Raw genomic sequence first — 15,747 nt, 5'->3', positions numbered from 1 at the left:
AATGTGATACAATTCATATTGTTTTGCAACTCACTTTTTTAGGTTAATGTATTCTGAGACCTGTTTATATTGATTTACTTCATCCTTTTTTAATGATTTTTTAATTTAATGGTATTACTATTCTTATGAAAGTAATGCATATTAATCGCTTAAAAAATCATATAATCCCACATAGTTGTTGATGAAAATTTCAAATTCTCCTTACTTTCCACTTCCCAGAGGCAGCTACTTTCAAGTTTTTAGCAATTGCAGTATTTCTATCCATGTTTTAAACTAATGTGTATATATTGCTACATCTTAATTTCTCTGTCTCAGATATCACCTGTTGATTTTTCTGTGGAAGCTGAGAGTTTAGGTCTTTTACCAACTCTGAACCCCTCTCTCCCTGAAAATAACTTTTTCTCACTCACATATTTTCCCTCCCCCATTTTTCCTCTATCTTCAGAAAAACTTTTAAATCCACAATGTTTACAAGTAAGCATGTGGAATGAGACATTCGATTATGGTTGCATTTCCTTTCTTGTACAACTTTTTGTCAATTAAGAGTTCCTGGATTTCACATCTTCCTGTTTATTTTATTCCCTTCTTCTGGTGAAATGTTCTCCAGTAGTTTCCTGAGAAAGTATTGTGTTGGGGGCAACATTTTGAGACTTACCATCACTGAAAATGACTATCCTACTCTGGTTAGAGTTGGAAATTTGCCTTTAGAATTTTGAAGATGGAACTCTGTTGACTTCTCGTTTTCCTGTTGAAACTTGGAGGTTGTAAGCCTTTCTGATTCCTGATTTATTTTTTAGGATCATTTATTTGTCTCTGGTGTTTTGAAATTGTACAACGATTTGCTTTGCTCTGGGCCATTTTCATCAAATGTGCTGGGCACTTGGTGGGCTCATTCAGACTGGAAACTCATGTCCTTTAAAGCTGAGAAATGTCACATTATTTCTTTGAAAAAATTCTTCTTTATTTTTCTCTTTCTCTGAGGCCTCTATAGTAGGGTGTTCAACTTTTGTGTTAATCCTCTAATTTTCTTTTCTATTTTCCATCAGTGTCTTTTAGTTTTCCTTCTAGTTTTTTCAACGAATCTTTCCCCCCTGTTGAATTTCTTCTGTTATCATTGTTGATGTCATGAAGAATTGATTGTAAAGTTCCAAGTTCAATGCTTAGTACAAAAGAGATACGGCTTTTGATGGTCTTTTTTCCCTTCTTAAGTTACTCATTGTTTAATGGCATCTTGTTTTAATGAGTGCAATATTTTTTTTCCCTCATCTCTTTGACAGTATTGCGTACAGATTTAAAAAATTGTTCTTCTTGCATGTTTTCTTCCTCAATGTTTGCTCTCTCCTGTTTCGTTCTATAACTTTGATTGTAGAGGCGTTCCTCAAGTGGCTGTCCAGTTCTGTTTAGACTGAGGCACTAAAAAGATAAGTAGAAGGTCTGTGTTCATGAATGGGGCTTGTTACCTGGCACTCTTTATTGTAGATGATGGATCAGAGGCCTGGTTACTTAGGGGGTCTGCGGAGGAACTCTCAAATGTCAGTTTCAGAATCTTTTCTTTAGAACTAGTAAGTTTTGTTTTTGCCAGTGAGCATAAGCTTCACGTACCAACATTCTGGAAGCTGTGTTCTTTAAGCCCCCCTCCCATTTTTTATTTAATGCTTTATCCTCTGTCCTGTACCTGGTGTCCCCAAGCCTTTCTGGTTCAGTGTCTCCAGAAGGTAAACATTTCTTCTGCTGGAGAGGTGTCAGAATGGCAGCTGACTAGCAGAGTGAGCTGGGAGAGAAGAATCTTATTTTTACTGGCACCCTTTTTCCAGCCTTTGGAGCTTCTGGATGTCTCTACTTCCTGAACCTTTTTGGAGTTCTGTGGCCTGAGTTGGGCTTGAGCTTGTGCCCTGTCCCTCTGCCCCAGCTTTTGTGTTCAGCCTTTTGTGGGCTGCCAAGTCATCCTCCTTGAGTTTTTCAACCTCAGTTGGTGCTGTTGGTGCATTGGGCCAGATAAATCTTTGTTGTGTGGATCCATCTTGTGTGTTGTGGGGTGTTAGCAGCATTCCTGAGATCTGCTCACTATATGATGATAGCACACGTCCCTACAGCTGTGACAGCTGAAATGTCTCCAAGACATTGCCATGTGTCCCATGGGGGGTGAATGACCCAGCTTGAGAACCATTTCTTAAGTAACATCTGCTTTCTGACTTCTAACAATTTGATCTCTCTCTTCCAAGAACGTTTTTTCTCCTGTTCTTTGGGGTTTACGTCTTTTAAAATTCTTTCACTGTGACTTTTCCTGGGGGGTTACTAAAGAGGAATGGTATCAGAGAGAAGAGATAAATACATGTGTTTAATCTACCATATTTTACTGGAAATCCCTACAGTGTTTTAACTGTGCCTCTCCTACTAATAGACGTTTAGGTGGTTTCTAATAATGTTAAGGCAGTCATTGCCTAGGCGAGTTTCATTATTTTAATTTTTTTAATTTTAAGGACTGAGAATTCCTTAACTTAAATTTAAGGTACCTGAAACTTCTGATAATTTCTTAGTTTTCAAAACTGTTATAACTGAGGTTTAGGAATAGGTTAGGAGGGAAAAAAAACCTGTCTTCTTCATAGCCTCAGCTCCAATTCCTGTCTGCATTGTCCCCACCATTTAAAAAAAAAAATTTGCATTCCCTCTGCTGGTTTTGCCACTAATGAACCAATTCCCTGTGTATGACCCATTGTCCCCTAAATCCTCCTTTGCAAATCGGTAAAAGGCTGTCCTTGTTTGTTTCTAAGCGGAATAATAAAAACAATCTGCCAGACTCCTAACATACATGGTTCCATTTAAATCCTTACAGCTCCTCTGTGAGAGGTAGACGTGAGCCCCATTTTTTATGTAGGAACCCCGGGGCCCACAGACCTGAGGTTACCAGCCCAAGGTCTGAACCTAAGTGAGGTGTAGTGACTGAGGTTGGTAAGGAAACCAACCGTTTTGTTTTCATTACACCCGCCTGCCTCCCTGCAGTTGACTTTTGATATTCATGAGGAAAGAGAAAAAAAATTATTTTTCATATCTCAAATATTAAGCGAAGCAGGAAAGCTTTTCCTCTAAGGAGAATCTGAACTTTTGTAGGACCAATTTGTGTGATTTTTGACACAGGGTCAGTATTGAGCGCTAGCCATGTTGAAATTTGCATTTTAATCTCTTGGTGATTTTTCAAGGATTAATTTAAAATGACTAAATTGGTGCATTGCAGATTGAAACAAGCAGTAACCACAGGGTTGTTAATATGACATAGTCTGCAGTAGTGGAAGGAACATGAGTTGTGAAGACAGCCAGATATTGGGTTCCACGACTCAGGGACCTTGGCCTTACTTACATATATTCTCTGAGCCCCCGTGTCCTTATGTAATTAAAAAAAAAAAATGGGAGAAACAAATGAAGCATTGAATGTATAGTTCCAAGTTCAGTGCTTGGTGCAAGAGAGCGATGGCTTTTGATGGTCCTTTTCTTTCCCTTCTTTGCATTTTCCTACCATTCTAGTCTTAACCTTTTTAGGTCTGTGTTGTGGCTAAGGGTTAGGGCACATTACTTTTTGGGACTTGTGTTTCTCTGGGTTTTTGCTAACATTTTTGGTTGTGAAGATAATTTATTTTCATGGAGTGTGTATCTGACTACACAAGTCTCTTAGCAGGTGCCATTGACATCATAATTTTTGAAGCTTAGAAATGGTGCCAGGAATGAAGTCCAGGACTCCAGTGCCTATAATATGGGAGCTTCTGTAAACATTTATTGATTATCTCCTCTGAGGGGCATACTGAACTTCAGAGAATAAGCAAAGAAAAGGATGAAAGGACTTTGGCACAGGGAATTTAATTACGTCACCAGAGAATCTTGTTGCTCTGGACAGCTTCAGAGACCAGTTAATGTAAGAAAGAGATAAAGGAGCTAGTATAGATTCAACACTTACTATGGATCAGTTCAGGCAGTATTTATATCATGGAGTCTGCACGGCAGCTTGCAGTGTGGTTGCTATCCCTGCTCTGAAGAGGAAATGAAGCCCAGAGATCTGAAGTAACTTGCCCCTAGTCCTCCAGCCAGTACATGCTAACACCGGGCATCACACTCAGGTCAATCTGATCCCAGCACAGAGAAGCTTCTGGGTCCTGGGCCTTAGGCTCCATGGCTGCCTACACCCTTCTAAGAAATTGCTCATCGGTAGTTTAAGTTCTGTAATTAATTTTGTGAACATGTTTAATGTCATTTCTTCTTCCAGATTGAGAGGGATTAGTATTTTTCCAGCGAACCATTGACTGAATGGTTCGCTGACTGAGTGAATGAATGAATGAACAGTGCAGTCACCCCCGGGAAAAGGGAAAATAACAATTCTTTTCACTTGGCTTTTGGGTCGGTGTATCTGCAAGACATTAATGAAAAGCAAACATAGAAAATTCTTTCCACTTTTTAGATCACTGTTGAAGTTAATTCTCATCAATCCTACAATTTCTGCATAGAAATATTTTCGTCCTTTTCACTGAAAAACTATCAGTAGATAATTGTTCATCACGGTTTTTCTCTATCAAGATAACACATGTAGGAGTGAATTTTATACAGGCAATAGTCAAATGAGCATAAATCTTTATAAATCTTAAACAGTTGACCTGCACTAAAAAGAAATCACATATCAGGAACAGATAGATAGTGATAATTACATTGTAAACTGGCTGTAGAAGGGATTTTTTTTTTTTTTTTAGCAGCCAGGTTTTGAAGTTTACTTTTGATTAATGAATAATCATAGAGACATTCATTTGGAATATTAAACAAGCCTGTCTTAATTATCTGGTCAGTGTCATACCAAGTGGTTAATGATGCAGGAAAAGCATGTAGAATGGACAGTTACATATAACATTGCCCAGACTCCACTTTGTCAAAAGATGTACCATGATATAGAAAAGATTTATGAACTCATCGTGACTTTCAAAAATAAACAAAGTTGAGGTGGTACTGGAAGGCCTATTATCAAGTACTGAGATTGCAGAGAATTCCATTGTTGCTCTTAAGAGTTGTCAGGTAATTGTTTATTCTAATGGTTTTTCCATTCACACAGGAGGGATAAAAGTTGACCTCCGGGTAAACCCTGCCTTCTTTCCTATAATATACTTCTCTGATGTGGTTGCTTAAGTGAGTTTGTGGAATTCTTTCGCAGACAGATTATTTTAGAATACAAATTTATAATTCCCTTTTAAGAATCCCACACAACGAAAGTAACCTAAATTCTTAAAAAAAAATCAATTGAGGATTCTAAAGGTTTACATTATGGTAAAATAATCTGAGCAAGAGTTATTTCAGGAAATAAGACCCATTGGCAAAACCAAGCCTTGGAAGCCTCCTCCAGACACTGTACAGTAAGTCTTTATCATCTGTACTGTGTATGAAGCCGAAAGTCACAAAGACTAATAAAATGACAGACCGTGGGGCGGACTAGCATCTGTTTCGAAGGCTCCAAGGAGTACCCAGCTTAGAGTCGGTTCTTTGGTTTGGGGATTATCTCATTTCCCTAAGGTATTGAACCTAAGACGCTTTTTCTCTAAGCCCCACTATATCCCCTCCCATCCTTGGCCCATCCCCCCAACCCCCCACCTGCTTCCTAACCCCGGGCGTGGATCACAGTGAGCCTGAAGTCCCCAGCCACCTGGATCGGCACAGGAGCCAGCAGGGATGGCTAGAAGTAAGCAGCCATTACGGGGCTTCTCCTGGGGGAAATGAGGTTTGCCAGGTGCCTTCTCTTTCTCTTTGTCTGGATTTAGAGCCACAGAGGGTTAGAGCTGGAAGGGACCTTCACCGTCATCTCTTTGTAGAGATGAGAAACGGGAGCCTAGAGAGGCTAAGGAGCTTGTGCAGCACATGCCTCTTTTGAAACTCAACTTCAAGGCTATTTTGACCCTGTTAACTAGAGACCTTTCTTGGACATGAACCCTCCCCAGCCCAAGTAGTGGTCTGCTTCATATCCCTGCTACCCAGCCCTACACAGTGGGCCCATAATGAATGCTAGGCAGTTAGGAGAATGCTCACAAGGCACATCATTGATATGTAACTGAAATAATGCTTGAGCTCTATGAATAGAAACAGAATGTCTTCAAACCTAAAAACGTACTGGCACTGAGAAAACTGAACCCTTCTGAGTATGGACACTGGAAACAGTCCCTCTAAGCAAGATTTTCCTTCCCAGTAGGTGAGTCACACACAGAACTAATGGTCAGGGAAGGAAGGGAGTGGTGATTTAGATGTAGCCATGGTGGTGTTACAATCCAGGACACGAGGCCCAAGACCAGGTGAGCAGCAGCACCTTGCCTAACAGGACCGACAGTTCGTTAGTAGGAGGACTGGCCTCTCATTAAATGAGTAGCCTGTTCCCCTAAAAAACTGGACAAGTGTGGTACTCTGTAACCTGGAAGTCTGGGTGTTGTCTGAGATTCTTCCTCCTCCTCCACTTCTCAGGTCAAATTCATTATCAAGTCCTGTGATTCCACTTTACAGAGATCTGTCACATCCATATCCAAAGCTTTCATCTCAATAGTTTCTTCACTGTAACCATTCTTTCCGGGAATATGGCAGCAGCCTGTTCACTAATTGTGCTGCCTCCTGCTGGCCTGCTCCTGTGCGTCCTCCATCGGACCTCTAGGAAGATCTTTCTGAAACACAGATGTGATTATAGCATGATCCTTCAGCAGCTCCCTCTTACCCACAAGGAAAGGCTAGGCTACCACAGCATCTGCACCCAGTCCCCCGCCCCCAGCCTGTCCCCTGCTCTAAACCCTCCTCTTCATTGTATTGAACCACAAAGAGCCCTTCTCTCCTTCTTGCCTCTGTCTCAACCTGGAATACACTTCTCCCTGTGTCCATTGGTGAGAACCCCTGGTGAGAGACCCAGACCAAGTATCTTCTCCTCTGTCAAGCCTTCCCCTCACATCCATCCAGCAAAGTTGAATCTGCCCTTCTCAGGCAGCCCTGGTGTATGTGCAACCTGGGCCACAGTACTTTGCACATCATACTGATGCCATTCCCATCCCCAGGCTAAATTCCTGGAAAATGGGGATCATCTTTTTTCTTTAATCTCTGCAAGCCCAGCTCCCAGGATGGTACTAGACACATAGTAGGAGTTAAATAAGTTTGTTGATGGGCTGATTACAGGAGACAGAAGGGGGAGGTTGAAGATGTAGTCCCCCTGAAGCAGCGTGCTAGGAGAGTGGTGTACCTTGTGTCCTTTATAAATATAGGCTCATAGTCTATTCTGGCTGCAGTCTCGACCTAGGACAGCTTGCCATGGAAGTCCTGTCTTCTCCTTGTTCCCTACACTCTTGTCTTACCCATCAGAGAAATATGATTGAGCTGCCTGTGAAATCAACACCTGCTTCTGTATGCAGCCTCTCCCCCACTACCTGATGAACAAACCACCTATTTCTTTACCCTTTTAATAATGTAGCTGTAGATACCTCAGACAACTCCCAGTCACACCCCCCTGCTGTTTTATCTGACTTTGTGAGTTGCTAGTGTCAATTTTTTTTTTCCATGAGCCCTTCACCATTGATCACTTCATCCAACTCAGACCCAGGTTTTCTGACATCAGTGCTATGTTCTTCCTAATACACCACCTTGTCTGTCTTCCAGGCTGGTGTGTTCCTCCTCCTCCAGCTAAGGAGTCTTAGTCAGTGCTTTCTCTACTCATTGATTCTTCCATCATACTGCTAGGTGATAGGCCATGTCATTGTACCCAGAGGGATCTCAGTCAAGTGACCGAGACCTACTTGTAACTGAGTGGTTATAAGGTAGAGACAAAATCACTGTGCCTGCTTAAAGTGGAGGAGCTTGACAAATGAGGAATTGAGGAAGACTTCCAGGGGGAGGTGACATTTCACCTGGGTCTTGGAGAGTAAATGGGTGTCCTCAAGGAAGAGGAGAGCACTCCAGGAGGAGGAAACAACATAAGTAAAGGCCTGAGGGTATGAAAAGCCATGGCAGGTTTGAGAGATTGAGGACTGGTGGGGCTTGAGCCACTGGATCCCTTAAGGGACAGGGGAGAAGACCCCTTTCTCCAAGGGGTTTTCTTCAGAGACGAAGCGTGATAGAAGCTGTAAATGTTCCCTACAGCTGCTCCCAAGGCCCGCTCTGCCCCACAGGTGCTCCCATGGCTGAGCGACGTTCCTGGGGCTGTCGCCACTCCCACCCACTCCCACCCGCCTGGGCGGGTGGCTTCCCAGAAGGAAAGAGGCAGGGGAGGAAGCAGATAAGAAAGACAGCTTCTGTTTAGACACAAATATCTTGGTAATCAGCACAGATGGGATGAGAAATACCAAAAAAAGTACATGACAGTTTAGAGAGAATTTGGCTAAATGTTACATATTTTTAACATACCTGTGTAGAGTTTTTGGAACAAGCACCTGAATCCCTCCGAACCTGATTGGGCTTGGGGGTTATGCCTTGACCAAGTGGTGTTTTTATTTCAGAAAAGCTTCCTTCCCCATCCACAAAAGTATCCTTATGATTTTTTTTTTCTCCCACCAAAATAAGGTGCAGGATTTGTCTTCTGACGCTGTGTCTCCTTATTTGGACGGCAAGCTGTGTAACATATTTCTACCCAGCGTGAAGCTTCTTGGCAGACTCTTGAGGCCACGTTTTGGTGGCTTCAGAGTTATCTTTGGATCTGTCAAAAGTGCTAATGGGCTTTCTGGCCTTCTTTAAGCTCCTCATTTCTATTTTCTTTTTACTTCCATCCTCTCCTAAAAGAAAAATTTATGTAATTCATCAGCAGTTAAGCATTTTACTGAAATGCTCAGCTGAGGGCCTTGTATTTTTGTTTGTGAGAATAGCTCTGCCATGTCACGGTCTTCAGAACAAACCCCACCCTGACATCATTAGCTCAGCACTCCTCAGTCCACCGGGTGAGAGATCCACTTGTTGACTCATTCAGACCGCGCATTTCTTGTTCTGGTTTGTTTTTCAAGTTTGTTAAGAGGCAAGTCAGTGTAGTGGTTAGAGCAAAGGTTTCAGATTCAGAAGGCCTGCGTTTGAAACTGGGCTCTGCCTTTTCTAGCTGGGTGACCTTGGCAGACTACTTACCCCTCCTGAGCCTCAGTTTCTACATCTGTAAAATGGAAATGATAATGCCTTTTTCAGCGTTGTTGGGAATGATCAGAGAGAACACAGGCAAAGTACCAGTTGTTTAGCACATGAGGATTGGTCCCTAAATGGGATAACAGTTCTTTATTTTTTTTTTTTTAAATGTTTTTTTTTATTTCTAGGAGAGAGAGAGACAGTGTGAGCAGGGGAGGGTCAGAGAGAGAGGGAGTCACAGACTGAAACAGGCTCCAGGCTCTGAGCTGGCTGTCAGCACAGAGCCCGACGCGGGGCTCGAACCCACGAACCGCGAGACCATGACCCAAGCGAAAGTCGGACGCTTAACCGACTAAGCCACCCAGGCGCCCCGGGATAACAGTTCTTAACAACAACAGTGCTTCTCTTTCAGCAGGCCTGTTTTGGTCCTGCTTTGTTCCTGTACTGTGCTTTCTTTCCTGAAAACAGCTTGCACCTACAATTTTCAGGGATATAAACAAAGAGCACAGGCTTAGAGACCAGCTCACCCAAGACCGAATATGTACCTAGTGTCATATTCATTTTCTCTGTTGCCTCTGTTTTCTTATCTGTATGTAGAGATGATAATACCTGTTCAAAGGGTGGTTTCAAGATCAAATGAAATAATGCATGTAAAGCTTTGTGTCTTGTAGATGTTTAAAAATGTTCCAGTGGGTCAGCGTAACATAAGGGAAAGTATATGGGCTCTGGAGTTGGATCGGGGTCCAAATTCTAACTCCACCAGTTACTGAATCTCTCTCAGACTTACTTTAGTTNNGAGAATTCTTCACTGGAGTTTTGTAGAAACTGTGTAAGATCACGTGCACGAAGTCCCTAATATAGTACCTGGTACTTGGTAGGTAGTCAGTATATGGAACTATTCATTCACTCGCTCTTTATAAAGGTCACTGGTTAACCTGGTATTCCAACCAAACAGCAATAAATCATAAGATAAGTGCCCATTCTTATTCCCAACCCATAATATTGTTGAAAAGCACTTTATGCTATTTTGCATGTAAAACCCACCTGGTTTTCTTGAATTTATGGGTTACAACTCTTTCATCATTATACACTGCAACCCCTTGGCAGCCGTGTTCTTCTCTCCCTGACCCCCTTCAGTTTCAGAGGATTATATTGTGTGGCATTGAAAACCTGTAACACTGAGGAAATTAACATATTCATGTGTATTATTAAAGTCAGGTGGGTATAGAAAGGGTTGCAGAAATGAAACACATTATATTTTTTCTGAAACCTAAAGAGTGCCAATCCATAGTACTAATTAAAGACATGAAGTCCCGGCTCCAGACAAAAGCTGGTTAAAACACTGCTTTGTCACCACTTGCTGCTGCTTGTCTGCAATTTTTTTTTCCTTTTGAGTGAAATACCTGGAAATTGTAAATCTTTGAAATTGCTCTAATTCCTGCCGAGTCCTTTCAGAGAGTGTAAACTGTGGAGGAGGGGACGCCAGCGGTGATGACAAGAGAGGAGCGTGCCCAGCCTTTGCGGGTGGGATCTGTTGGATAGAAACGGGCTCTGTGCCAGAAGCCTTTTGGTCCTTGGGTACTTTCTCTTGCCTACACGTATGGTGCGGTGCAGTGGGAAAGTCTTAGGATCTGGAGTCAGAAGATCTGAGCTGCAGTCCTGTCTTTATTGCTCATGAGACTCTGATCTTGGCATCCCTCCCTGAGCCTCGGTTTCCTCAGTCATGAGATTGCAGACTTCCTGTCCTGCTCACCCTTTGGAACTGATAAGAAATGGGATGCAGTGCTGCCCGTGACCTCACGTAAACTGTAATCCCCACACAGAAGTGCTGCATCTCTAGTCTCTTCCAACTTTGCATTTCATGATTTTACACACGAGTGGGATTCAGTCTCCCCGGTGGAAAGAATAGGATAGGGGCAGAGGAGAGTATACTTTCTGATGATTTTCTGCTTCTCATACTTTTTTAGATACCGCCTGTAGTAAGAACAAACAAAATAAGCCATGATCTCCCCTTCTTGTTTCTCCTAGAGAAATCTGACAGAATATTTTGTGGCTGTGGATGTAAACAACATGTTACATCTGTATGCCAGTATGCTGTATGAACGCCGGATTCTCATCATCTGCAGCAAACTCAGCACCGTGAGTAGAGTCTTGAGATGGGTTTTTTAATTGTTGTAATTGAAAGATGTATTGGAAGGATTAAAGACAATTTTAGAAAAAGAAATCAGCCACAATCCCCTCAACATGTCATTTTCATTAATTATTCATGTTTCTTTACAGTGCCAGTGCGTGTTTCATTTATTCTTATAGCTTCACAATCAAGTATAAATAGTTTTCCATTTGGTCGTGTCATGAACACTTTGCATATTTTCACATAAGCTTCCGTCATTGTCATTTTCTTTTCATGTCTAGATCCTATTCCATTGTATTGATGTGTCACCATTCACGAAATCTTTCTTCTCCCGATGGCCGTTTAGGTGGCTCATAGTTTAATCCTTGAGTAGATAATACTGCAGTGAACATCTTGTGGCTGCTTTGGACGGATGCAGCTCATGTTTGAATGAGTTAGGACCATCAAGTCAAAGGACTGGATGAGCACTGTAACTTAGGGACTGCCAGACCACTTCCCAAACAGGCTGTGCTTGTTTATAGTGAATGCTGCCAGCTGTATACATATGAGTTACCATTTCTGCTGCAGCCTTGCAAGAATTGCGTGTGCATGCGTGCATATGGGTATTAATTTTGCTAATAAAATAGCTGGAAAATGGTATTGCAGGTTTGCTTTATTTTTCTTTAGTTATAGGTGACTGAAGATTTTCTATGGATTTACTTCCTATTTATATTTTGTTAATGTCTTTTCCCATTTATCTTACAGAACTCCTATTCTTCGTTTTTTCAGTAGATTGGAATGGAGTCTTTTATATTGTAGTAACTTTTGCTATATGTATAATATAAACATTTTTTCATGTTCTTTTTATTTTAGTTTTTTTTTAACTTGCCAAGTCTAGGAGTTTGTATCGTTCCCTATATTTCATAAGGAAAATTCTCAAACATGGAAGGTAGAAATCATTTTACAGTAAACACCCATATAATTCCATCTAGATTTTGCCATTAACACTTGACTGTGTTTGCTTTGGCTCGTATTTATTTACCTACCCATCCCACATGCTATTCATCAATCCATCCTATTTTCTAATGCATTTTAAAGTAAATCATAGACATCGGTATACATCCCCCTAAATTACTGAGCGTGTATATTATTAACTGAAGTTCAATATCTGTTTATAGTATTATTTTTCTTTTGAGGTTAAACTTACATACAGAAATTGACTGGGAGTGGAATGCCGAACAGGTACCTCTCTGTTAGAGAGGGTAGAAAGACCTTCTTATAGTGAGAGTCTCCCTAATGAAGGGTCTATGGATAAAATCAGTTGAGTGTTTACATACGACTATAAGACACCTAATAATGAAAACCTTGTGAGGCCATTAGAGTTTTCTTTATGATTTTCATCATAATTTCATTATTTTATAATTTCTTTGGTGTTGTTTTCTTGTCAAGAACTCACAGTTTTTTCCATTGTGCCAGGCTCATAGCATATACTCGGTGATAAAAGCATGGCCCTTGCCCTCAAGGGGAAAACATCCCAGAGTAGACCTCTTACTTTGTTTTGCATTTAATTTTAAACTAAGAGTGCAGCTCATAATCTTAGGGCCTGAAAACCCAGACTGAGTTTCAGAACTAGAGGATGGCTGCTGTGTCTTGATGAGGCCAGTTAGAATAGAAGTAGAGTTGGGGAGCACCTGTCTGGGTCAGTTGGAGGAGCGTGTGACTGTTGCTCTCGGGGTCATGGGTTCGAGCCCCATGTTGGGTATACAAATTACGTAAATATATAAAACTTAAAAAAAAAGAAGAAGAATAGAAGTACAATTGAAAGAGCCTAGTCCAGGGGTGCCTGGGTGGCTTAGTTGGTTTGGCGTCTGATTCTTAATTTTGGCTCAGATCATGATCTCGTAGTTCATTCATTTGAGCCCTGTGTTGGCCTCTGCGCTGGCAATGCAGACCCTACTTGAGATTCTCTGTCTCCCTCTTTCTATGCCCCTCCCCTGCTCCCTGAAAAATAAAGAAACATTAGACATACACAGGCACCTGGGTGACTCAGTTGATGAAGCTTTGAACTTCAGCTCAGGTCATGATCTTACAGTTCATGAGTTTGAGCCCCATGTCAGGCTCTGTGCTGACAACTCAGAGCCTGGAACCTGCTTCAGATTCTGTCTCCCTCTCTCTCTGGCCCTCCTCCCACCACGTGCTCTGTTTGTCTGTCTGTATTTCTCTCAAAAGTAAATAAACGTTAAAAAAAAAAAAAAGTGTAGTCCATAACCAGTTACTGTTATATTGGAGTATTAAATTTCAGTAGAACAAAATAAGGACATCATATTGATGTAATTTAAATTCCCTGTAATTATATTTTTGAGCTCCTAATATGCGCCAGGCACTGTGCTAAGCACTTTGTGTTTATTACCTCATTTAATCCTCACTATAAGAGTGTGTGGTAGGTTCTGGTATTGCCTCCTTTTTATAGATAAGAAAGAATGTACCTTCTGTGTGATTTTTTTTTAGATAAATATGATAGATTAAACACACAAAACTATTTCTGTTCTTTCCCAAAACTAAAATGAATTAAAGAATCAATGAGCACAAAGAGTAGATGAGGCTGAAATTTTTAAAAATAAAATATTATTATCAGTGTTATGCCCATATTTAAAACCAAAGGTGAAATGGACAATAAAACATAATTTACCAAAATTGAATCAAGAAAGAAAAATTGAATAGGTCATTTAATTTATAGAAATTGAGTCAGTATATAATTTCTTTTTTTCTGAACCACTCAGATGGGTTTATAGGTATGTTTTATCAAACATCTCAAGGAACAGATCACTGCAGTCTTAGACAAACTTCTTGATCTAGAAAAAAGAGGGAATACGCTACACCTTTTCTTGTGATAATTGCCTAGCCTTGACATTCAGCCACACAAGGAGACATTACAAGAAAGTTTATCAGCCAGTCTCACTCATAAACATAATAGGTTTAAAGAAAATGGTAGCAAATGTATAAAAAATATAATTCATAATCACTAAGTTGGGTTTATTCCAGAAATGTAAGGTTGATAATATTAGAAAAATCTGTTCCTATAGCTTACCACATTAACATATTAAAAGGGAAAATTCATAGGGTCACCAGTAGACCGAGAGGAAGCTTGATAAGTTCATGAATAGGAAGACAGTGTATTTAAGATGCCGTTCCACTCTAAAACGATCCGTAGATTGCATACAGTTCCATTCAAAATCCCATTAGGATTTTACATAGCACTTGGCAAACTGATTCTAAAATTAATGCAGAAAAGTCCAAGGAAGAGCCAAGACATGCTTGAAGGAAAAGAATGGGTCGTGGAAGCTTGCTTTACCAGATACCAAAATTTTTTTATAGAGCTCTGGTAATTAAGATGCTAGTAATGGCACAGGAATACCCAAATAGTCTTGCTGGGACAGGACAGACATTGAGAAACAGGCCACGTGTGTGTGACTCTTTATATACAACAGACGCGGTGCTGTAAGATCTGGGGGAATGGATGGAGTTTTCAATAATTGATAATCTACACAGTGAAGAAAAAGGAGACAATTTCTATCTTACACCCTATGCAAAACTGAATCTTGAATGCATCGAGGACTTCAATGTGAAAAGCGAAGTTTTAAAACTTTTAGAAGACAAAATAAAATAATATCTGTGATCTTGGAGTAGGGAAAAACTTAACCAAATGATCAAACATATTCATTGTATAAAGGAAAAGATTAAAATTGTGAACGTTTGTTCATTAAAAAATAGCGTTCAGAGAATGAAAAGACACAGCACAAGCTGGAGTTGAGAGCTTTGCCATGTATAAAACTGACAGAGGAGTAACCTCTGAAATATATAAAGAACTGCTGCAGTTAAAAAGCAGAAGACAAGTCTGTCAATAGAAACATTGGCCAAAAGCACAGATAGGCATTTCACAGAAGAAAATGGCTAATAAAATACATGGAAAGATGCTCAACTACCTTGTCATCATAGACAAGCAAATTAAAACTACAAGGATTAAAATACTAGCTTTGCGAAATATGATGTCTGGTAAGTTGAGTGTCCTATTGAATATGCATTGGGGGAATTCATGAACTACTCTGAAAAGTATGTGGCCCAACTATTTGTGCAATTCCATCCCTGGGTAGAATTGTGTGCGTTTGTGTGTGTGTGTGTGTGTGTTTGTGCGCGCACGCACGTGCGCGCACACTCACACCTACCTATACACACTCATTGGTCATTTATAGTGGGATATATGTACAAGTATGTTCATAGCAGCATTGGGTCTTTTTCCTTTTGTTTTTTAAACCTGGACAGAGGCTGTGTGACTACCAACAGAGAACTGATAAATTCTGGCATAATCCTAACGGAGTACTGTATCAGTGAAAAAGAACTAAACTACCAACATGATTAGGTCACTAATACAGACTTTTGAGTGAAAGAAGCTACTGAAGAATATACAGTTTGATTTCATTCCCATAAAATTCAAGTAAGAAAAATTAAATGGGATATTAGGGATACATACAAACTGCACGGGGGAAGAAGAA

General features: G+C 40.6%; 1 protein-coding gene across 6 annotated transcripts in view; it reads left to right on the top strand.

The window, feature by feature from the left end:
• Positions 1-15,747, top strand: part of DENND1A (DENN domain containing 1A) — a 917,228-nt gene that overhangs the window by 669,512 nt on the left and 231,969 nt on the right. For all 6 annotated transcript variants that reach the window (XM_077768204.1, XM_077768202.1, XM_077768203.1 and 3 more), the window contains exon 8: positions 11,116-11,226. In XM_077768204.1, the coding sequence (XP_077624330.1) occupies positions 11,116-11,226 (111 nt within the window). The remainder of the gene's footprint in view (positions 1-11,115; positions 11,227-15,747) is intronic.

Source organism: Crocuta crocuta, unplaced genomic scaffold (genome assembly GCF_008692635.1).
Source record: "Crocuta crocuta isolate KB4526 unplaced genomic scaffold, BGI_CrCroc_1.0 scaffold35, whole genome shotgun sequence".
Classification (NCBI taxonomy): Eukaryota; Metazoa; Chordata; class Mammalia; order Carnivora; family Hyaenidae; genus Crocuta; species Crocuta crocuta.
This window is presented reverse-complemented; position numbering and strand designations above follow the sequence as displayed.